A 25,007-nucleotide genomic window follows, 5' to 3' on the forward strand; every position below is an offset into this window, starting at 1 on the left:
CAGGAGGGCTGATAAATGAATCCTAGATTATCCTGTTCTGGGAGATCGAATAGAATATGGTTTTTTTTTTTCCAATTTTTATAATTTAAAATATCGTAATCCATTTTTTATTTTCCCTAGATTTCAGAACATCTGCCACTTGTTACCTTGCTGCTCCAGCAATGCATATATTTCGGGATCCTGAGATAGATGTTCCATAGGCCCAAGGGCTAGGGCAGCATGGATCATAATGTGGTATTCATCCTATAGTAATTCCTTTAAACCAAAACCAGTATTAAAGACCCTGTCATAAACAGATAGTTAAGGGTTAATGTCTCTTTTACCTGTAAAGGGTTAAAAAGCTCAGTGAACCTGGCTGACACCTGACCAGAGGACCAATCGGGGGACAAGATACTTTCAAATCTTGGTGGAGGGAAGTCTTTGTTTGTGCTGTTTGTGTTGTTCGTTGTTCGCTCTTGGGGCTAAGAGGGACCAGACGTGCACCCAGGTTTTCTCCAGTCTTTCTGAATCAGTCTCTCATGTTTCAAAATAGTAAGTACTAGCTAGGAAAGACGGATTAGTCTTATGTTTGTTTTCTTAACTTGTAAATGTGTATTTTGCTGGAAGGATCTTTACCTCTGTTTGCTGTAACTTTGAATCTCAGGCTGAGGGCGGGGGAAGTCCCTCTAGTCTATATGAATCTGAATACCCTGTAAGCATTTTACACCCTGATTTTACAGAGATAATTTTTACGTTTTCTTTCTTTTATTAAAAGCTTTCTTTTTTAAGAACCTGATTGATTTCCCCCCCCCCTTGTTTAAGACCCAAGGGGATTGGGTCTGAACTCACCAGGGATTGGTAGGGGGAAAGGAGGGGGGGAAGATTAATTCCTCTTTGTTTTAAGATCCAAGGAGTTTGGATCAGTGTAGCTTCTCAGGGTAACCCAGGGAGGGGAAAGTCTGAGAGGGGGAAAGGAGGGGGAATGGTTTATTTCTCCTTGTTTTAAGACCCAAGGGGTTTGGATCTTGGGTTCCCTAGGAAAGGTTTTGGGGGAACAGAATGTGTGCCAAACACTATTTTGGCTGGTGGCAGCGTTATCAGATCTAAACTAGGAATTAAGCTCAGAAGGGTTATGACGATTCAGTTCTGGCGGGACCCAACTGAGAGTGCCAATTCAGGACCAATTGCTTAAACAGGGCAGTTACAGCCCTAGGCTGGGGTTTTTCCACCTCTAAGGCAAAGCAAACCAGCCAGACAAAAATGACTTTGGTTTCACCCCACTGGCTAACCACAAGTCACACAAGCAATTTCCTTAGACACTCCAGTCTCCACCAGTGCCACCCATCCTGGGGATGAATGGTTATGAAAACCAACACCCCAGTAAAATAAAAAGGTTCTCTCGATCCCAAAGGACCAAGCTCCAGACCCAGGTCAATATACACATCAGATCTTACCCACAAATCACGCTGTTGGCAATCCTTTAGAATCTAAAATCTAAAGGTTTATTCATAAAAGGAAAAAGATAGAGATGAGAGCTAGAATTGGTTAAATTGAATCAATTACATACGGTAATGGCAAAGTTTTTAGTTCAGGCTTGTAGCAGTGATGGAGTAAACTGCAGGTTCAAATCAAGTCTCTGGAGAACATCCCCCACTGGGATGGGTCATCAGTCCTTTGTGTAGAGCTTCAGTTTGTAGCAAAGTCTCTCCAGAGGTAGGAAGCAGGATTGAAGACCAGATGGAGATGAGGCATCAGTCTTATATAGTCTTTTCCAGGTGTAAGAACACTTCTTTGTTCTTACTGTGGAAAATTACAGCAAAATGGAGTTTGGAGTCACATGGGCAAGTCCCTGCATACTTTGGTGAGTTACAAGGCGTATCTGCCTCCTCTCAATGGGTCAATTGTGTAGCTGATGGTCCTTAATGGGCCATCAAGCAGGCTAAGCAGAGCTAACACGAACTTATCTGGGGTGTTTCCCAGAACTGCAGCACCAATTTGAAATATAGACAGTATACAGCCAATACTTATAACTTCAACTACATAATGATACAGATATACAGATAGCATAATCATAACCAGCAACCCATAACCTGATCTTAGACACCTTATATGACCCCCTTTACATAGGATTTGGTGCCACTACAGGACCTTGGTTGCAAACCATGTTCTGTATGGTCCCAGTTTATATCAAGGGATTTGGATCTTTGGTTCCCCAGGAAAGGTTTTGGGGGAACAGAAAGTGTGCCAAACACTATATTTTGGCTGGTGGCAGCGTTATCAGATCTAAACTAGGAATTAAGCTTAGAAGGGTCCATGCAGGTCCCCACTTTTTGGACACTAAAGTTCAAAGTGGGGGAAAAAGACCTTGACAGACCCCAACAGTAATCCTTGTGTCTCTATGTAATCTTTACTACAGACATAAATTACGACTAGAGAACAAAGACTACTTGGACAGAACCATGTAGGACAGCCCTGCAGAACCTACCTGCCCCTTGGACCTTCTTAATGGAGATTGAGAGAAACTCAGATTATAATACAGCCCTCCAAGCTCCGATCTTCCCCTACAAATCCAATCTGGTAAGTAACACATCCTTTGGCAGATTTTACTAATTAAGTATAATGGAGTGTTTTCCACCCCTCTGCTGCTTTCTCGGTGGCCTTCTCCTTTCACCCAAGCAGAATTAACCCTCCTCCCTTTCTTGTCTGTTTTTTATAATGAAGGCTCAGTCATTTAAGAAGGAAGACTACTAGACCCATCATGAAACTTTCTGCTATAACATTACAGAAACCATGTAGGCAAACTTTTGCCTGAGAACAGAGCCAAACACAAAGAGAATATTTGGTGGCAGGAGATGTCACTTTTAACTGTTCCTCAAAGTCAAGCATTAAACTCACTTGTTAAGGTCACCTCTTAGGTCTTGACACTGATAACAAATGGCACTCTGTCTCCATCACTGCTGGTAAATTCCCAACTATAAAGATGCATAGGCTGGAGTTTCCAGTTAGGATTCAGACATTGCTTTGAGAACTGACCCTTTCTCTTAAGATACAGATATAGAGAAAACAAGGACAAGGGAGCTGCAAGGAATGAAAGCAGCTGTTGTTATTTTAAGGGGGCATTGTCAACTTGAAATCTAGTCATTTAAAAAGAAAATGAGTTAAATGTTTTTTTCGTGCTCCCCTCCCCAGATTATTTTCCATGCCATTGATTCTCTCTACCACTTTTGTGTGGTCCTACAATCACATTTTCCTATTATATTAATGTTTTCCTCCCCCGTTGCTGTGAGACAGATTCCCACAAATAGAGAAAAATGATTGACCCTGTTAGATGGTGGAGTGTGTGTGTGGAGAATTGTGAAAATGGCTATATATTCTCTAATCACTTCTAGTTATGACTAATCTTAAATTCTACTTATGAAGGATCCAATATTTTGCTAGACTACAGAGGGATGCACTTTAGTACATCCCACCTAATATACCATTTCTTATCTTTAGCATTCATAGCCAAGTGTTTCTTGTAAATACTTCTATTTTTCAACACGGATTTAGACAGTGAGGTTGGATTTACTCCAGGGGAAGAGTAATAACCTATAATGTTGTGGTTTCTCAGATGAACTTACAGGATTTAGTATGTAATTATTTATGAATTATTCAGAAATCACTGTTCCCACTTACAAACTGGGAATATTGTGTTATTATAAGCAGAATGGAAACTATTTTGTGCTCACTGACACTTTATCCTGCCCCAAGAGTGTCTGTGCCACAAATGTTTTATTTCGTTGAACGAGAAAAGGAATCTGTGGAAAAATTAGTATGTGATCATATAAATAAAGACTATTATAATACATGCATGCACAGGGTCCAAAATTATATTGGATAGGCAGTCTTAATTTTGGCATTTCCTATCTTTTGAGTGCTTGACTTGCCCCCTCAATGCTCTTTTAACATGTTTTTGATAAGGGAGACAAGGTGGGTGAGGTAATGTCTTTAATTGGACCAATTTCTGTTGTTGAGAGAGACTTGCTTTCAAGCTTACACAGAGCTCTTCCTCAGGTCACTGTGTATCTCAAAACCTTCTCTCTCTCACCAACAGAAGTTGGTCTAATAAAAGATATTACGTCACCCACCTTTTCTCTCTAATATCCTGAGAGGAACTTTGCTACAACAACACTGCATAAACATGTTTTGTTTGTAATTTCTTAGGTTTATAAAACAGCAAAGTGAAAAAAATCCATCATATGGAAACAGAGACGTTAAGATGGGCCATCAGCAGGGTTGGAACCTTCACCTCCATAGCACAGATCTCTGACATTTCAGCTAATGATAGCAGTAGTAGGTTATCATCCTGCAGGCTGACTGGCCACTAGACAAGGATGAGACACATACTTTGCCAGTGGGTTTCACAGATGTTTGTTATAGCAGAGGAATAGCAAGCTGCAGGTATAGAATTATAGAAATGTAGGACTGGAAGGGACCACAATAGGTCAACTGATCCAGTCCCTTGAACCGAGAAAGGACTAAGTATTATCTGAACGATCCCTGACAGATGTTTTTCTGACCTGTTCTTAAAAACCTCCAATCACAGAGGTTCCACAATCTCCCTAAGGTAATTTGTTCTAGTGCTTAACTATCCACACAGTTAGTAAGTTTTTCCTTATGTCTAATCTATATCTCTTGCTGCAATTTAAGCCCATTACTTCTTGTCCTTTCCACAGTGGCTAAGGAGAACAATTTATCACCGTCCTCTTTATAACTATCTCTTAGGTACTTGAAGACTACCATTAGGTACCTCTCCAGTCTTCTCTTCTGCAGACTAAACAAACCCATTTTTTTCAGTCTTTCCTCATAGGCCATATTTTCTAGATCTTTAGTCATTTTGTTGCTCTCCTCTGGACTTTCTCCGATTTGTCCACATCTTTCCTGAAGTGTGGTGCCCAGAACTGGACACAGTACTCCAGCTGAGGCCTCATCAGTGCATAGTAATGTGGAAGAATTACTTCTCATGTCTTGTTTCCAACACTCCCACTTAAGGCCTGGTCTGCACTACGCGTTTAAACTGAATTTAGCAGCGTTAAACTGATTTAACCCTGCACCCATCCACACAACAAGGCCCTTTATATCGATATAAAGGGCTCTTTAAACCGATTTCTGTACTCCTCCCCAACGAGAGGAGTAGCGCTGAAATCGGTATTGCCATGTTGGATTAGGGTTAGTGTGGCCGCAAATCGACAGTATTGGCCTCCTGGTGGTATCCCAGAGTGCACCATTGTGACCGCTCTGGAAAGCAATCTGAACTCGGATGCACTGGCCAGGTAGACAGGAAAAGCCCAGCTAACTTTTGAATTTCTTTTCTTGTTTGCCCAGTGTGGAGCTCTGATGAGCACAGGTGGCGATGCAGTCCCAAATCCAAAAAGACCTCCAGCATGGACTGTACGGGAGATACTGGATCTGATCACTGTATGGGGAGACAAATCTGTTCTATCAGAGCTCAGTTACAGAAGACAAAATGACAAAGCATTTGAAAAAATCTCCAGGCTATGATAGACAGAGGCCGCAGCACAGTGCTGTGTGACAAGCATAACGGAAAGCCAAAGAATCAAATGGACACTCATGGAGGGAGGGAGGGGGTACTGAGGACTCCAGCTATCCCACAGTCTTCACAGTCTCTGAAAAGCATTTGCATTCTTGGCTGAGCTCCCAATGCCTGAAGGGTCAAAAACATTTTCCCGGGTGTTTCAGGGTATATGTCGTCAATTTACGCTCTTCCCCCCCCCAAAAGAAAAGGGAAAAAAAGCGTTTCTCGCCTTTTTTCAATGTCACCCTATGTCTACTGCATGCTGCTGGTAGACGGGGTGCTGCAGCGCTGAACACCAGCATCCCCTTCCCGATGGCAGACGGTACAATATGACTGCTATCCATCGTCATCATCAGCCCGTGAGTGCTCCTGGCTGGCCTCGGTGAGGTCGGCCGGAGACGCCTGGATAAAAATGGGAATGACTCCCGGTCATTCCCTGCAGTTGGTACAGAATGGCTGGTAACCGTCTTCATCATAGCAACTGGAGGCTGAACTCCATCACCCCCTCCACCCCCCCTTTCATGTCTAAAGAAAAGATTCTGTACTGCCTGGACTATCGTAGCAGCGGGAGGCTGGGCTCCTCTCCCCTGCCACCCTTTAATGTCCTGCCTGGACTATCATAGCAGCTGGAGGCTTCCTCCCCCTCATTTTATCTCACTAAAAAGTCAGTGTTTCTTATTCCTGCATTCTTTATTACTTCATCACACAAATGGAGGGACACTGCCATGGTAGCCCAGGAGGGTTGGGGGAGGAGGGAAGCAATGGGTGAGGTTATTGCAAGGGCACCCTCTAGAATGGCATGCAGCTCACCATTTCTGCAGGATCTCTGGGGCTCTCACACGGAGCAGCTGTGCTCTCTGGTTCTCTAGTACACTTGCCCCATATTCTAGGCAGGACTGACTCTATTTTTAGACAAAACATAAAGAAAGGAATGACCCGGGGAGTCATTCCCATTTTTGTCCATGCGCCCCCGGCCGACCTCAGCGAGGCCAGCCAGAGGCACCCATGACAGCAGCAGACGGTACAGAACGGCTGATAACCATCATCTCATCGCCAATTTACAATGGCACGGCAGACGGTGCAGTAGGGATGGTAACCGTCTCTGCTACCTTGCAAAGGCAAATTAATGCTGCTGTGTAGTACCCTGTCTGTCAGCAGCATCCAGTACACATACGGTGACAGTGACAAAAGGCAAAATGGGCTCCATGGTTGCCATGCTATGGCGTCTGCCAGGGCAATCCCGGGAAAAAGGGCGCGAAATGATTGTCTGCCGTTGCTTTCACGGAGGAAGGATTGAGTGATGACATTTACCCAGAATCACCTGCGACACTGTTTTTGCATTGGGATCTCAACCCAGAATTCCAATGGGCGGGGGAGACTGCGGGAACTATGGGATAGCTACGGGACAGCTACCCACAGTGCAACGCTCTGGAAATCAACGCTAGCCTCGGTACATGGACGCACACACCCGAATTAATGTGCTTAGTGTGGCGGCGTGCACTAGACTTTATACAACCAGTTTATGTAAAACTGGAATAATCCCGTAGTGTAGACATACCCTTATACATTCCAGAATTATGTTTGGCAATTTTTTTGGCAACAGTATTACATTGTTGACTCATATTTAGTTTGTGATCCACTGTAACTATATAAGGTTTCAGAGTAGCAGCCGTGTTAGTCTGTATCCGCAAAAAGAACACGAGTACTTGTGGCACCTTAGAGACTAACAAATTTATTTGAGCATAAGCTTTCGTGCGCTACAGCCCACTTCATCGGATGCATGCAGTGCATATATATATCTTCCTTCTGTATTTTCCACTGCATGCATCCGATGAAGAGGGCTGTAGCCCACGAAAGCTTATGCTCAAAGACATTTGTTAGTCTCTAAGGTGCCACAAGTGCTCCTGTTCTTTTTGTAACTATATAGTGGACCTTGGGTTCCATTCCAGGTTCTGGAAAGGTGTGTCCTCTAGTGGTCACAGACCCTTCTGCCCCTTTTTCTCTCCCCACAAAAGCCTGACCCCTTTACCCCTGTCTCAGACCCCTCTCTCTTCCCCTAACTCCCAATCTTAGCCTGGACCCTGAGCTCCTTGTCCCAATCTACCCCATCATATGGTTCTTTTCCCTTCTGGGTTCATTAGAGTGATTTCTTCTTTTTGTTCCCTGGGTACCAAAAGAGAGACAGTCTCCCTGTCCTCAGGACCACAGAGGCCTGCCCAAGCTGGAAGAAGCAATTGCAAAGGAAGTCCTTCTCAGCCCCAGTACCCAAGATGGAGTATGCTCAGTTGCTCTGTGGGGATGGTATGTGCAAAGTTCTGTTGGTACATAGAAGCTGTGAGGGGTTGGATCAGGTCTAGTACAGACCGATTCTTCAGAGAATTTAGCTGCCAACCTTTTAACAAGTCTGGACTGAGAATGTGTGAAACGAGATTTTTTTTCTAAGGCTTATAACTTGGCCAGGGTTTCTCACTGAGACATCCTTGATACAAAGGCCACATTTCAACCCCTTTTCCAAAGAATGGAGGTGCAAGAGCATTTCAACAAAATGGTTGTATGAATTTTTTCTAACGTGGACAAAACAACACATTTTCCCCTAGGTTGGTCCTCAGAAGCACATGCTTTCAGCAAAAATAGTCTAACTAAATTCAGCCAGAGGCAGACAGCTGACATAGAGAATGTCAGCCCAAATGGTTAAAGACTAGCAAAGTTATAAGAGCCTAATAACAGATCTTATGCTGGAAAGTGTGCGGATACCTTAAGTATAAGCGTCGTTGTCTGTGCCACCGATAATGAACAATAAAATTGAACCTTGGTAAAATTAATCTTCAAAAATGTTGTTTTAAATTAGTTTTTCCATTGATCCATACAGCTGTTCATATGTATTAGAATTATTGCAAGAACTGAAGGAAGCAGAAAAGGGGAGCAGGGAGAACCAAGTCTTAACTTAAACTCCCCACCTACAAAGGCCAGGAAAAGTAAAACTGGGTGCACTTTTTCAACCAAAACATTTTTTAGTGAAAAATGCAGATTTGGCAAACTTAATTTGTATCAATTTCACCAAATTGTTTAAGTAAAAAAATCTTAAAAGAATTTTTTTTTAAAAATCTAAATGTTTCAACATTTTTGGAACAGGACATTTTGATTTTTCAGTTTAAAATGACTTTGTTTAGAAATTTCCTTTAATTTTATTTAATAATTTACAAAACTCCTCAAAATTAAAATGAAACATTTTGTTTTGGGTTAAACAAAATGTCTTGCTCAACCCAAAACAATTTTTTGATATGCCAAAATTTTTTGGTTTTGGTTCAACCTGAAACTCCTACCCTATCCCTCCCGCCCTAGTATTTTCAGAATTGCTAGTGAACCAAAAAAACCATTGTTCATCCACATATACAACAAAAGAAACTGTAGGACTCAGCCTCTTCTGTTGTTTGATGAGACAATCTAGTTGAATTTTGGAAAACATTTTGAAGTCTGTGTTTGCTATAAATAGTATTTTAAAAGTTATCACATTGAGTAATTTATTTTTCCAAGCTCTTGTTCCAGGAGAACCTATGCCCTTCCATGCTGGCAGTTATTTTTTGCCCAACATCAGTGAAATACAGTTTTGTTTTGTTTTGTTTTTTTAAAGCTACACATATTTAGGTCCTCAGGTCCCTCTCAATACCAAACTTGATGTAGGGTTAAATTTTGTAATAAATAGATTGTTAACATACAGGAAAATATTTTTCAAGTATTGTCCAATGACCAAACAGCTATGAAGTGTGTGTGATAATTTTGAGTAGAGTGGTTAGAACATGAGGGGACGCTTTTCTCCATCCTGTGAAATTTCAGAATGTTTCACTGTGGTAAATGGGTGCAGCTTTATTTTAACTTCCACTAAAGAAACCTTTCCAGGCAATACCTGGTCCCATAACTGTAACCAAAAGGTGGCAGCATATTGTTTGCTATTCCTTTTCTCTCACTTCATGGAAACACTAGCAATGAGCGACTCAACTCCATCAGTCTGCAGAGATGCCAGGAGGACTGGCATAATTGTGCTGACTAAGGCACGTAGGGGATGACTAATGTAAATTCAGCTGTTTGTTTAAAAGAAAGGTGGGAATGGAATGCATTCCCATGGAATACAGGCCTGTTATCTCAGTTGGTTCAATGGTTTGCACCTCATTTGTTAGGCTTTTGGCACAAGATTGAAAACACCTCTGAAGAAAGGTTACATTTTAGCTCACTGTTAGTCTGCTGAGGCAGCTTCAGGAAGAACATATCCTTTACTGCTTGTTAATTAATCTAGGCATCGTAAACAGACTATGAAAAGCCTCAGGTGTGTTACTGATCTGTAAGACTTGAGCCGAATTTTGTCCCTAGTGCCCACCTTGGATAACTGGACTGGGTCTGGTGACCTCCCCAGGACCAGGGAGGGGAGAGGAGTCCTTCATGCAGAAATATACAAGAGTGAAATGGTATGAATATACCAGTCAAGGTTTTGCTGAATGGCTGCATCTGTTTAAAGCCTTCCTATGCTCCTGAAAGATATGCAGATGTCCAGTTCCCAGCTTCAGTGGTAAGGGGCAGGTGTGTGTATGTGTTCTGGACATCACTTGCTCTCTGGACTACAGCAATGCAATGAATCTGGGCATGAAGCCAGCAGCCCTTAGGAAACTCCAACTAGTGCAGAACACTGATGCACGCCTTCTTGCGCCGGTTCCGAGGGCTCCGATACGACCGGCAGCTCCTTTAACTCGATCCGAGGGGTCTTCCGCGAGACCTCTCCGGGCTGCCGGTCTTCTACCAGGACCTCCTCCGGACCTGGAGGCTGTTCTCTGCCACCAGGCCGTGGCGGCCACCGAGGGGGCAGATCTCCTCGCAGAGCCCCTGCTACACAATCCCCAGCTCCGTGTGCAGGTGGCGGAGTCCCCCGCGGTGCGCCAGAGGTTGGTCCTGGCAGAAGCTACCAGGGTCGGAGACCTCCTGGACTACGACCGGGGAGGCTGGCTGGATCCCCTGATGCTCGCTCAACGCATAGGGCTCTCCAGACCTTGTACTCCCCGGTGCGTACTCCAGGAGGCGGAGGCCGCTTTGCCGCCCGCTGCTCGGGCGTACCTCGACCAGGTCCTGTGGGAGGGCATACCCCGCCCAACCCCCACCCCAAGCCCTCCGGACCTTTTCATCGGGCCCCTGCCCCGTAGACCCAACCGGCCCCCTCGCCCCTTCTCCGCAAGCCGGCTGCACAATCTGCAGCCGATCCGTTTTCAAACCGCGCCAAGGAAACAACTCTACACACTCGTGCTCCACACCCTTCACTTCCTCACTCTCGTGTCCCACCCCGATACAAAGTGGCGGGACCTCCTGCCACCTCTGGAGGGTGAGGAGCCCCGGTGGGCTACTCTACCCTGGTCCCGAGGCCTGCTGGGGATATCAGTTGGCGGCTCCTTCATGGGGCCGTAAGCACGGGCGTGTACTTGGCGTGGTTTACCCCTGTCCCAGACACCTGCCCTTTCTGTGGCATGAGAGAGACCCTTGCGCACGGTTACTTAGAGTGCGCCAGGTTGCAGCCCCTACACCGGCTCCTCATTAACATCCTATTACATTTCTGGCTGCACTTTTCCCCTCACCTCCTTCTCTACGCACTCCCTATCTGTGGCCCCACGAAGCCCCGGGACCTCCTAGTCAACCTCCTCCTCGTCCTGGCTAAAAAGGCCATCTACACGACCAGGGAGAGGAGGTTGGCCGATGGAGACTCCGGTGACTGTGGGGCTTGTTTCTGCTCCATGGTCCATTCACGAATCCGGGCGGAGTTCCTTTGGGCGGCGTCCGCTGGCTCCCTTGACGCCTTCGAGGAGCAGTGGGCGCTGTCCGGGATTCTCTGCTCGGTGTCCCCGTCAGGTTCCCTTCTTATGACCCTTTGACCGCACTCCTGTCCCTGTTCTTTTATTAGTTGTCCCCCGTAATCAGTGGGTTTTGTGGTCCTGTGGGTTGTCCCCTTAGGCTGGGGGAGGATCCTTTAGCAGTGGGCGGGCTTTGCCCGCCCACATCCCGGAAACCCAGTAGAACTAGTGCAGAACACTGCAGCATGACTCCTCAGCAACGCAGGCCAGCGAGAGCACAGGAGCCTTGTCTTCCATGTCCTCAGCTGGCTTCCCACAGACTGTCGAGTCCAGTTCCAGGTCTCAGCCTTTGCCTTCAAGGCTCTCAGTGGCCTGGGCCTAGGATATTTAAAGTATCACCCAATGCCCTGGGATGAGGACCACTGTTGACAACTCTACTCCCCAGACACGATGGAGCTTTCTAACACAGGGGTAAAGCTTGTCTGTGCCAGAGTCAGTTTTCTCAGGTGAGGTTCACAGACTGCGGAACAAACTCCCACAGAAACCAAGAACCATCATAAACATTACCACTTTCTGTACTAAGTGCCAGATGCACTCCTTCGACCTGCCTTCTCCAACTTAACCACAGAGCGATGGGTGCATGTCTAAAAAGAATCCCTCAAAATGTTATACTGACAAATAAATCTTCCCCTGTTTTTTTTGTTCATGCAAATATATTGGGGGAGGAGGCGAGATGAGAATTACTTCATGAAGTGTCTTATTTCTTTAATTGCTGCTGTGACAGGTATGAGTTAATACAATTTTCACTGTGCCAGCATGAGCAGATTTCAAAGCTGCTTGACTGTTGCTTTCTCTATTTCCCATCTCTTGCTGAACAGCTGGTCTCTAGAAACAGAGGAAATGTTTCCATTGGGAGTTTTCAAAGCCAGCTTGAAAGAAAAGGGACAGAGGGTACGTCAATATGTTCTCTCCCCTCACTTTCCCTCCCTGCACTATTAAAACACTCCAGTTTGGGAATTGTCTTTGTATCACTGGCTAATTTCATGCCTTCATGGACCCAGAGTCATGTGTTCAGCTCAGTCTGTCCTTAGACCTTTAATTAGCTGGCCACTGTGAACAGAAATTCTATTTTCCTTTATCCTTTACTTCAAAAGTATCTGCAGCACAAAGTTATGCACAAAAGACACAAAACTTACAAGTCTGCATGTGAGAATGAGAATGCCAATGCAGTTTGGGGTAGCATGGGCAGTATCCCAATACTGCTCCATTACATTTGTTGGGATGAAGGTGCTTTTTGAAGTTGCTGTGCTTGTGTCTTATCTAAATGAAGATGGTTTAATTGGGATCTGAAGGTTGCCTTTTCTTTACTCTGAAGAGTTATTTCTGCTCCCCAGTCTCTTTATACTTTTCTCGTTCTCTCCACTGACGTGTGCAATATTCTCTCTCTCTCTTTTTGGGTTGGGAAGGCAGGCCAGAATTTATACTCCTTCAAGAGTGTCATTCTATCAGTAAAACACCCAGAGGTGCACCTGTTCATTAAGATACTGGCTGCTAGTCATTGCTACTCTGGGTAAGATTTAAATCAGTAACCTTGAGTTAAAAGGTTTTTCATGTTGTTACCAAGCTTTTGAGCCACCTGGTTCCCTGACTTCACTCCTAGGAAAAAGTGACAATTTAGTATTTCCCTTCTTAAGTTAGGGCTATGTCTACACTATGCATCTTTTAGCAACACAGCAACGCCGCTAAAAGGTGCACAATGTTGTCGCTGTTAGCAGGAGAGAACTCTCCTGCCGACAAAAAATTTCCACCCCAACGAGAGTCCTGCCAACAAAGTGCTGTTCACACTGGTGCTTTTTGTTGGCAAAACTTGTTTTTTTTTCCTACACCCCTGAACAACAAAAATTTTGTCCTTCACATTCCAGTGTAGACAAAGCCTAAGTTTTGAATATTTAGAAGAAGGCAGGTAGAAAAGTTTTCAAAAGGGCCTAAGTCCCAATTAGTCAGTGAGTGGCTTGCATTGTCTAAGCCACTCTTAAAAACAAACAAAATGATCAGCAACAACCCCAAGCCAAAAATTCTACTGTGCATGTGAAAAAAACATTTATACGCTCAACTCCTTTTTTAAAAGTACTAAACAGATTTTCTTCAAATGTGGCTTGCACTATAGCTACAAAACAATCCAACTTTAAATAAAAAAAGTTTGAGCCAACTGTGAATGATGCAGGGTCAATATCTTTTCCTGGAATAAGTGAGGAATAGTTCATTTGCTTAGTTTTTTCACAAACTGAATCAATTCTCTTCAAAGTGTCTCTCCACCACCCATGCCTGATTCACTTCTGTGATGAGACTATAGAAAATTACAGACTCAGATGCATTTGTTTGCAAGAGCCACGAGCAACTGAAGAGGTTAAGTGGGAGGTTATAATGGAAGTTGGAATTCAGCTTTAACTGCAGAGTGAGCAGTAGCACATGCTAATTTATCTGTCACGTGCAATGTGTATTTTTCAGATACTGAATGCAGCCGTGGTCTTGTTTGTGTTAAAAAGAGATTTTTCTTATTATTTTTACTATGTTTGCATGAACCATGTTGTAAAACTGCCATAAATCCATTGGGACTTGTGGTTTTTTTCTTTTTCTATTTTGAATCTTGAAAAATTCTCACTTCAACTTGCACAGTTAAAAAGAACGGACAATATGAAAACCACATGCCCTACGTGTGAACACATTTTCCCCTCCATGATTCAGAGCAGTATTGGATTGTACTGTAACTCTTCAAAGGTGGCAGTATTGTGACAGCAAAATTAGCATATCACAACTGTTCCATTAGCACAGACATGGCAAGAATATGTGCTTTGAAAAATAAGAGCTTTTAACCCCCACACAACCTCTTTCCTCTTTTCCCTGATGCAATTTCCAAGGCGCAGTCGGAAAGCTAATTAAAAGAAATCTCCCTTCTGTGATGAGATTGTTCTGTGGGGATGAAAACCCAGAGATGTCTGCACAGAACAGGTTCCTTGGCATTAGAAAAACATCTGAGAAACAGAAAGCTTTGTATTTTTGTCTTCTTTTCTTTGACACAGGGAGTGGCCATTAGGACTACAGCTTTGCACAGTCTAGGGGATTTAAGTGTGCCCTAAAAATAATAATGAAATGTACTGTGGAATCCCAGCATACGTGTTTGTTGGGAACTCTATTCCAGTGCATGGCTTTTCAACTTCCCGGTTGTGAACTGGACTCAGTGTCTGTCTGGCCCATGTCTAGGGTTCCTAAGCAATATGGTAACACAAATAAATAATTATATTAATAATAACAAAGCTGTGTGAGCAACAGATTTTTCACTAGTAATTTCAAAATACTGAAAAAAATTTGTTGGGATCAACATAACATTGACACCTTCCAGAATTTTTAGTGAATCAAAAAGTCAGAGACAAAAAAAGTAGTTTCAGGGTGAACAAAATGTTTTGTTTCAGTTTTGACCATTTTTAAAGGAAGTTGGATGTTTTAAATTAAATTGAAGGAAATTTCTGAACAAAATTGTTTTGAACTGAAAAACTGAAACTAGTGTTACCTTTTCTGAATTGTTTTTGTATCAAAAAACAATTTGGCAATATCAGCACAAATTTGTAAAATGTTTCAGTGTAACCAAATCTTCATTTTTTTTTGCTGAAAAAACTTTTAGGGGAAAATTTTTGCCCAGCACTGGTTGTGATCACCTTGCCTATCCTGGATGGGTGTTCCTGGGGTGGAAAAGGCAGGTTTTTAGTATGGAAAAGTTGGAGAAAATTTTTCTCTATGGCACAGGTGCCTTTCTTAGGGCATCCCCTGAATACCCTAAATCTGAAGCAAGTAACAGAGGTGACTTTCACTCTGTTGAGCTTGAAACCGTAGCCACCAGCGCCGAGTTCATGGTGTTGTAATATAACATTACTAAATTTATTTAAAATAAAATGCTACAATCCCAATTTGTATAAATGTCTATCTACTTATTTCAGTGTTTGTTTTTACTGCCTCCCACCACTGTCTGAGTGCCTTCCACGTAAAACTGATAGCAACAGTGAAGTTCTCAGGGTAATCATGTGGCTTTGAAAATCAGGGATGTCCCCTTTTTTCTGAGTCCCTCTCCATGCCCCTGTTTGTTTTACAGAAGCAGTGTATTACAAACCCCAGCAGAATGGCTGCATGAAGGAGCTGCCAGGTAGCTGAGCTGGTGAAATTAAGAGCTGGCTGAGTGAGTACATACTAACCTTAAGGACCACTTCTAGATCTGCCATATAGTAATGTTCCCACCTGCCCCCTTATGCACCTCCCATGATTCTCCTGCTGCCCCACAAGAAGTCAGGTCTCTGAGGAGGCTGAGAATCTTGACACCCCTGAATGACAGCCTACTGGCAGCTCAGCTGCACTCACTGCCACCACATGCACGCATGCACTGCAGGTGAACTCCAGCTTTTGGTAGGGTGTCAAGACCAGAGTGGGGAATGAAAGGTGAGAGACAAAGGATTGAGAGTGAATGTGTGAGAGAGAATTAAAAAGTGTGACAGAGGGAGAGAGAAAACTAGGAAGACAAGAGGAAAGGAGCAGAGGTAAAGCAAAAAAAGACAGAGGTACAGAAGAGGCACCCTTTCCTTTTCCTGTCTTTCTTAGCTTCCTAGAACCTGCAGGGCTGGAACCTGGGGGGTTCTAGGCTGCTGATGCCTCTGCTTAGGCTGGGTTCTTATGGGAGGACCCTGCGAGGCTGGGCTTGGCAGGAAGTACCATCCAGCAGGACCTGAGTGGCAGCCTCTCACAGCTCCCTGATTGGTCAATACCTGTACATAAACCAGGAAGCCATGATGGGAAGCCGTCTGAGCAACAACTCAGACTACCTGCCCATTTTTGCCCCAGACCTCTGCTTGCAGTCGACCCTGGTTTGTCCTTGACTTCACTCTTAGATTGTTGTCTGTAACCCGGTGCCCAATCCTGATCTCCTGCCTGCCTCCTGGCACCTGACCCTCAATTCACCCTCTGGCCTGTCTTGGACTCTGGCCTCCCGGGGCCTGACTCCTGCTCCAACCACTAAGTCTGACCGCCCATGTCGTGGTCATGACACAACTGACAAACCCTCCTCTGCACATCTCAGCCCCCTCTAAAGAATGTCTGTAAATTCTTTCACTGGGACAAGTGTCTTGGCTTTTCACTTTGAAAATGTGTCTGTCCTCTAAATGACCTGCTTTTATTTTGAAACATAAATCCTGTCTCAAGCTATTAAATGTTGTATCTGTGCAACTCTGGCTCGGGCAACTCTGAGTTTCTGAGGCATCGTTCTGATGTTTTGGTGTGCAGACTCACCCATCAGACTGCCAGGCTTAAGGCTTTTGGACAGTTCTGGGTTCCAGTGATAACAGTGCAAAGCCTGAGAATTTTCCTTGGTTCACCGAAGTTTGAGTGTCTAAAAACAGTATTCTGCAGAAATCACAGCAATAGGGCAATGCACAGCACAACAATGGGGTGAAGTGCATCTTCTGCAGTCTGCTTTTGATAAAATGTTTTCTAGAATGATGAAGATGTAGCCTGTATCATTTGAGCAACACTTTGTAGCTTATTTGGCAGGTTTTAATAATCAAAGTCGGAATGCTTATTGTTTCTCTGAGAATTGCATACCAGCCTCCATAGTTTTAGAGTGGGCCTGGAAAACAATATTTTGCTGTCTAACGTCTAAAGACCCCATCCACTACAAATGTATTACTATGAACAGGGCTGGCCTGAAGGCTTTGGGATAAAGGTTAATGGGATGACTCTTTGGCCTGTACCCCAAACTCAACATGCCCTTCACTTCTCTACCCCTTCTTGCTTATCTAGTCTAGTCTCCTGTCATCTCCGCCCTGCAGTTGTGCCTGCGCTGTGCATTGCGCTTGCCTCCAGGCACCACGCCCTGCAGCTCCCATTGGCCAGGAACTGGGAACCGCAGCTAATGGGAGCTTTGGGGGAGGTACCCGGAGGCACGGCAAGGGCAGCGCACACAGAGCCCTCTGCCTCTCCTCCCCCAGGGGCTCCAGCACTTCTGGGAGTGGTGCGGGCCGGGGACAGGGCAGGCGTGCAGGGAGCCTGCCCTGGCCCCGGTGCACACCGCTGCCAACCCAGAGCCGCTTAAGGTGGCACCGGGCTGGAACCCAAACCCTTCCTGCACCCCGACCCCCAACTCCCTGCCCTTCGGCCAAACCTGCCAATGCAGCAGGTAAACAAACTGGCCCAGCCCGCCAGGGTGCTTACCCTGGCAAGCCGCATACCAGAGGTTGCTGACCCCTGGCACAAAGGTTAAGGACAATGTATTCCAGCTTGAGTGTATAAATCTAGGTACTTAAATCCATATTTAGGTCCCACAAGGAAAGTGACTTGCTGCCGGAAGTGTAGAGTACCTGCAGTTCCCTTTGAAGTCAATGAGATCTGCAGACATTCAGCATCTCTGCCTTTAGGTGTCTAACTTTAGACAGACTTGTTAGGAAAAAAAATTGGCCTTTATCAGTCCGCATTGGATGTGAGCCTGTTCTTAATATGGTACTTGAACCCAGGACATTTCAGGCCTCAAATGGTTCCAGATGAGCTGTACTCTCCATGACACTGAATGCAGAAACCAGAACACCTGCATCACTAACAGGAGAATCATTTCTAAAATTATTAATGGGAAACACCTCCTTGAGGAAAGATTTTGGTTATTTATGTGCTGTCCAGCCAAGTTGGGCCTGTTCTGGGAATAAACAGAGGGCTTTGTTTCTCCGTCTGGTTACTCTGACGCTTCTCCTGAGCATTAAAGTGGGGAGGGGGAGGTTAGATGTTTGCTTCATGAGGAATTCATAGGACAATGTAATGACCATTAAGCTGTTTGATATTATTATTCAATATTTATGTTATGGTAGCCCCTGAAGTCCCTAGTCAGTGCTCAGGACCTCATTGTGCTGTATGCGGTCCAGTACAAGTGAAAATGTACTCTTTGCCCTAGAGTGTTCACACTCTGAGATTACTGCATGGGGTTGGAATACAGAGAAGGGTGTGGAAGGGTGAGATACCCGGGTGATGAGCCGATTTGCATAAAAATCAGTAGTTCCAGCCAGTCATTTCCCCAGTCACTGCCAGAGAGCAGTATTTTGGATTTGTCCTGGCAGAGGAAAATGTTAGAGGGATTTGATGGGAAGACACAGTCAGGGCTGGCTCCAGGCACCAGCCAAGCAAGATAGTGCTTGGGGTGGCAGATTTGAAGGGATGGCTTCCCTCCAATCCCTTTTTTTTTTTTTTTTTTGCTTCGCCGCTTCGGCTGGCCTGTAGTGGGCGGCAGCGCGGAGGAGGGGAGCGCCCTGCAGGGAGCGAGTTTCGCACTCTGTCTGCAGGCAACACGGTAGGAGGGGCCGCGAGGCGAGCGCACCAGTTGAAGGAAGCCCTGGCCGCCCCCTCTTCTCTCTCTGTCTCCACACTCCCTCCTCCTCCCCCTACTAGCTGGGGCGCACACTCCACTGCCTGGGGCACGTCTGCAGCACAGGGAGTTCCCCTGCACCCTGGCTCTGGCCGCTCCGCACATTTTTATTTTTTGCTTGAGGTGGCAAAAAAGCCAGAGCTGGCCCTGGACATAGCGGTAGTTTTACAAGGAGAATTTTGCTTGATTAAAGGGCATCGTGAGAGAGAGCATGAAAGTGCCTGAGGGAGACATGACAGAGGCTCTCAAAACTGGTGACGTGAAGGTGGAACCAGAGGTTTCCCTTGTGACAGAATACTAGATATGATGGGTGGGCTGGTGTCAAATGGTGAAAGGCGTTAGAGGTGAAGAGAAGACATTTGTGTTTGCAGTGAAGAATGAGGAGCCAGTGGAGGGACTCAAGGAGCAGAGGGGTGTGGTAAGAGCAATGAGCCAGGCAGATGAACCTAGCAGCAGGATTATGAATGGATTTGAGCCAGGCAAGGCTGGAGCAGTAAAGGCCAAAGAGAAAGGGATTCTAGTAGTTGAGGCATGAAATGCTAAGGGTCTGCACAAGAGGGGTGGCAGTGCAGACAGGCAAGGCCAGAGCTTTGAAATGTTGAGCAGGAAGGCGTGACAAGACTTGCACGCAACCTAGATGTGGGGATCGAAAGGGTCAAGTTAAAGATGACACCCAGATTAATGGGCCCGAGTAACTGGGAGGAGGCTGATGTGGTTCACAGTGATAAGGGAAGTGGGGAGATGGGAGCACTTGGGAGGAAAGATCGAAAGCTGAATTTTGGCCATGTTGAGTTTCAGATGTTTCCTCCCCAACCGCAAATATGGCAGATTGGCAGAGGCCCTGGAGGTTTTTTGCCTTCCTCTGCAGCATGGGGCACAGGTCACTTGCTGGAGAATTCTCTGCACCCTGAGGTCTTTAAACCACGATTTGAGGACTTCAGTAACTCAGACATAGGTTAGGGGTTTGTTTCAGGAGTGGGTGGGTGAGATTCTGTGGCCTGCATTGTGCAGGAGGTCAGACTAGATGATCATAATGGTCCCTTCTGACCTTAGTCTGTGAGTCTATAAGATGATGGCTGGACATGCACAAGGCGTGAAAGACAGGTCATATGAGGTTGGATGGAAGGAGAATAGTCCTGAATAAAGAGGCAGATCTGTGAGTCATTGATATATTAAATATCTTAACTAGCCAGATCCTGTAATCTGCACTCAGGCAAAACTATGCTCAGTCCTGTTAGTTGTAAAGTGTGTTCTCTAGCAAATACTCTTCTTCTTCTTCCCCTTGCATAGTCATGTATAGGGGTGATATTATTATTATTTATTAATATTCTCTTCTCATTTTTTAAAGCACAATCCTTGCCCCAAAGAATTTACAATCCCAAGAGCATTTAAAAGGAAAAATGTGTCAGTCAGCACTTTGCTTGTGAGCGTGTGAATTTCTGCTCATGAAAGAAAGGGATTGTAGACCTGCTCCAGCATGCTGCTGAGTGCCCTCAGTGGGAGTTCGGAGCACTCAGCACCTCACAGGCTTGGGTCTACTGAATTGGCTAAAACCAAGAACAGAGCAAGGGTTCCCTTCATAGCTCTGCCAGTGCATCTCAGTCCTGACCCTCACCTCTGCTATGCCCATCCTTTTGAAACAGGGACTGCCAAACATGCTGCATTGTGTGGATGTCTCATGATGGGGCAAATGTGCACCCAAAGGCAAAGATTAAATCCAGGAAACTTAATCTTCTGAAAAAAGTGTTTAATCCACAACTTTCTATCACCATGATACATTCTGCAAGTATATGTTCTAAATTGAGCAATGCATCACCATGTACGGCTGCAGGGCTATGAGAGGGGAGCAGAGGTGCTGGCTGTGGGGCAGGGAGGCAGGGATAAAGTTCTTACTCTGATACGTTCAGTGCCTCCAGCCTTGCTAATTCTTCTGCCTCTTCATGTCCAGTGGTTGGGATTGCAAAGCTGGAGAAACTTCCTGGGAACCAGGCTTGGGTGATTACAGACCCTTTAACTGGCTGTGCCAGACAAACCCTCTTGAGTGGGGAGGTGTAGCTAATCTTAACAGCTTTAAACAGAAACTTCCCACACAAGACTGAGCCATAGCCTGTTCCTCTTTAAATCGTGACTCTGTGCTCTGCACTGTTGCTATGGAAGATCCTTCACCATAGTAATAACCTCTTTCAGGGAAGGTTAAAAAGAAGCAGTGCACATGCTCAGAGATGCTTTTTCTTGTTCTGTTGGCAGTTTGCAGCGGCTACGTCAAAGAGACCATCACAAAGACAAGAGAAATCAGGTACTAATATATATATTTCATTTGTGAGATGGGGTGACAGGCCATGCTTAGATTTTTATCAACTGTCGGTTGCAAGGGCAGAGGCAGACAACACTTCAAAGCATGTTGTGATTATGCTATTTCTGTTAAAAAACCTAACAGTCACTTAGATGTGGTGTGAGACAACTAGTGCCCCAAGGGAATGTTTCTTTTACAGATTTCAGAGTAGCAGCTGTGTTAGTCTGTATCTGCAAAAAGAACAGGAGTATTTGTGGCACATTAGAGACCAACAAATTTATTTGAGCATCGGATGCATGCAGTGGAAAATACAGTTGGAAGATATATACATACACAGAGAACATGAAACAATGGGTGTTACCATACACACTCTAACAAAAGTTATCAGTTAAGGTGAGTATTTTCTCAGGTTCGGGGGCTGTCTGTAAGCGAGGATTGGCCTGTCTCCCAAGATCTCTGAGAGTGATGGATCGTCCTTCAGGATAGGTTGTAGGTCCTTGATGATATGCTGGAGAGGTTTTAGTTGGGGGCTGGTAATAGCTCACCTTAACTGATCACTCTCGTTAGAGTGTGTATGGTAACACCCATTGTTTCATGTTCTCTTTCTGTATATTTATCTTCCTACTGTATTTTCCACTGCATGCATCTGATGAAGTTGCCTGTCGCCCACTAAAGCTTATGCTCAAATAATCTGTTAGTCTCTAAGGTGACACAAGTACTCCTGTTCTTTTTTCTTTTACAGAGGGGATCATTAAAAAGCCGAACTGGGCTGGAAATGAACTTGTCTCAGGTGCCCTGAAAAAGTTTACCTGGGCGTCTGCTTCATTTGCCTCACTGGTGCTGAAGCTTCAGCATGATATTATAGGAATTAGCTTCTTGTTCATGATGTTCCTGTGCAGCTAAAGGCACGTTAGATGTAAATGGCACTATCCTAATTTGCTGTTTCAGGAGGACACTCTGCTTTTGCTGTATCTCATTGCAAGAACTAGGATTTGACTGGACTTGTTTTCACTTGGATCGCTACTGATAAAAAGAAAACCACCTCTTTTTTTGTGCTGTTAATGCTCTTACTGAAGTTTACTTTGTTAGTAAAGATAAGGAAGACAGGCAAAGGGAATCAATAAATGCACACAGTGTCTCAGTTCTTTTGTTGAAAGAATTACATAAGGCACCCACTTTTTTTTTTTCTAAAACTGGCCTCCTGATTTTGTGGCTGCAAACTGTGCATGTCTGCCCACTGTCAATTTACACTACGACTGGGGATTTGTGCATGGAGCACAGATGATTGCACATAACAGTACTCCTTTGCAGGTCCAGCTGCCAATTTGCATATGCAGCAGGTGTTCATGCAAAATTTGCAGATTCATCTCAGTTGCCAGGGTTTGCAAATGTGGCCCTGCAGTTGTCTAAACAGCAGGTTTATTCCCTTATGTTTCTGTTGCAAGATGAGGAAAACCACCTCTTCTGACAGGGAAATGTAGACTGTACTGTATAATGCTGTATTCCAGCATCACATCCAGAGCACAAGGATTCAACATTCTTATGCAACATTTTTACTCATTATTAATATTTAAAAATTAGAAAAAGAACAGACAACTCATCCTCTTGCCTTCCTGTGCTCTGCTAATGAGAATCAGCACTCTCTGTATATGGAATTTATTTTAATCTTGTTACTGCTTAGAACGGAGTAAGTTTTTTTTTTCTTTGCCTGCGTTTGAATGTACAGCAACTGGTCCTAGTATACAATGCTCCATCTTGAGCTAAGCGACTTATCTACTTGGATGAAGATGAAACACTGCATACGAGAGCTGATAGTGTTCACAGGCTTCATCTTTGTATTCAGATGAGGTAGCCTTGGGTCAGGCTGTCCAGCGCTTCCGGCCATGCTTTGGCCATCTCTGGTGTACAGGAACAAATGGATGACAATAAGTGAAGCTCTGAAAACCAAGCTGGGGTCAGAGGAGAGACAAGAGGGAATAATTCATGTGAAGAAACAAACGGCTGGGTTTGTTTTAATTGTGACCAGTGACTATGCCTATGATTCTATGGGCTGGGGTTTAAGAAAAGCCTCTTCTTCTGCATGAAGGAAGCTGCGTGAAACCAGCTTCTGTGATTTGTTTAGTTGCAAAGTAATTATAAAATTAGTTTTAGTTTTGCAGGTATATGTGAAAAGATGGTACATTAAAAATGCGAGGAAGAGAGCACTTTTCATCTCTCGGTTCAAATGCAAGTCAGCTTGGTAGCAGAGCTGCACAAATTCCCAGGGGTTAGCAATGACCCAGTCATTGCTGGTTTGGGTTGGTGTTAAAATAGGACAAGTATCAGCATCACAAAGCTGGCACCATCATTAGCAATCTCAGCAGAGATGCCAGAGACTGACTGAAGCATGGCAACTGGATTTCCATCTCATTCCTACAAGAAGTCCCTCTAGGCCAAGTTTGAGACACATGGGTGGAGTGGGGTGAAGAACTTTGCTCTGCCACTGTCCGTGCTGTACCTGTTCTGTAGCTGAAGAGAGGAATTTAATCTCCAGGATGGTCAGTCTTGTAGCTATCATGAACATTACAGACAAAAAGGGTGTTATTTTACAGAACGTTATGTTTCTCACTAATTTGTTTATTGCCCCAATAAAGGAGGAAGCGCCAATTAGCAGGATGCTGACACCTTGCCTCCTAAGAAGAGTGGTCTTCTTGGTTCCTTTAATTTTTGTAGTTGTGCCGCTCACCATGGAGTCCATTAAAGCCGACGAAGAAGCAGGAACAACGATCCCAGCTGAAAGTATGTACTTCCCTGTATACTGGTTATCTCATAACTATACATGAGTGTAACATAGATTTAATGCTGCAGCATGTACAGGTGTTTAAAGATCATCTTAGTTCAACCAGTCCTGGAAACTTCAGGTTTTCATTGCAGTAGAGGAAAATCTTCATAACATATTGTGTACTCCCTCCCTCAGTCCCACAGTGGCTTCTGGATCACATTCATCCTCCCCATTCACTCATCCAGGGCACCTCACTGCTCTGCACCTTCCTGCACTTCTTCAGTCCTACCCCTATCCTGCTTACTCACTGTACTCTGCCAGTGTGGCACACCTTGATGCGCCATTCCCCATCCCCTACATTTGGAGCATCCTCTCCGGTCCTGTATTCCATGCAATATAGTATCCACCTTTGTATGGATCCTCAAGGATCACTTCTTTCCACCAACAATGCCCTCACAGGTGCCTTCATGCTGGGCACTATCCCCTAAACCTAATATAGTACAAATTCTCTTAAATTAAAAAAATGAATGAACAGGATACCAAAATAATAATAAGCACATCTCATAATCTTTTATGATCACAATCTCCATCCTCCCATTTCCCTCCCTTTGTGTATAGACAGCCGTTGAACTGTGATGAGTCCAATTTACATTATAAATTACTTGGAACAAGGACCTATCATTTTATTTGTCTGGAAAGTGCCATCCTCACCTATGGTTCTAAGTATCTAAGAAATAATAATAGCAAAATTAAACTAAGAAATATACTAGAACATTCAGAGATTAGCTCTTTAAATATATTTTTATATGTTTCTTCTTTTATTCAGCTACAGCTGTATAGTTTGGAGTGTTTCTTTTCTCAGGCAGGCAGACTTTTTAAGGATTTTGAAAATTCATCTTTCTTTATTAGCAGGCAGACTTCATGTTGTAGGATCCTGCTCCAGTTTATCAAAAGTGTGTGGAAATCAGTCACGGTGGTTGCACAACAGGCTGAAAGTCACTGCAGCCTCACTCTAGTTCTTTCCTTGTCTCCACTCAACTTCAGAGCGTTGACTGGCCCCAAGTCCTGAACTTCTCATTTGAGCAAATCTCCCAGTGAAGTAATCAAAGGTGCACTGAAATTAAGAGGCA

General features: G+C 44.4%; 1 protein-coding gene across 4 annotated transcripts in view; it reads left to right on the plus strand.

Moving 5' to 3' along the window:
• C5H4orf48 (chromosome 5 C4orf48 homolog) overlaps positions 1-25,007 on the plus strand; it is a 49,492-nt gene that overhangs the window by 10,836 nt on the left and 13,649 nt on the right. Inside the window, exons 2-5 of one of the 4 annotated variants that reach the window (XM_030564605.1) lie at positions 2,396-2,556; positions 12,258-12,330; positions 21,071-21,119; positions 22,065-22,330. In XM_030564605.1, coding sequence (XP_030420465.1) covers positions 2,485-2,556; positions 12,258-12,330; positions 21,071-21,119; positions 22,065-22,143 — 273 coding nt within the window. In that variant the 5' untranslated portion in view covers positions 2,396-2,484 and the 3' untranslated portion in view covers positions 22,144-22,330. Of the gene's footprint in view, positions 1-2,395; positions 2,557-12,141; positions 12,164-12,257; positions 12,331-21,035; positions 21,120-22,064; positions 22,331-22,698; positions 22,965-23,749; positions 23,895-25,007 lie in introns of those variants that run through there. The other 3 variants (XM_030564603.1, XM_030564602.1, XM_030564604.1) reach the window with 3 other exon arrangements.

This window comes from Gopherus evgoodei, chromosome 5 (assembly GCF_007399415.2).
Source record: "Gopherus evgoodei ecotype Sinaloan lineage chromosome 5, rGopEvg1_v1.p, whole genome shotgun sequence".
Classification (NCBI taxonomy): Eukaryota; Metazoa; Chordata; order Testudines; family Testudinidae; genus Gopherus; species Gopherus evgoodei.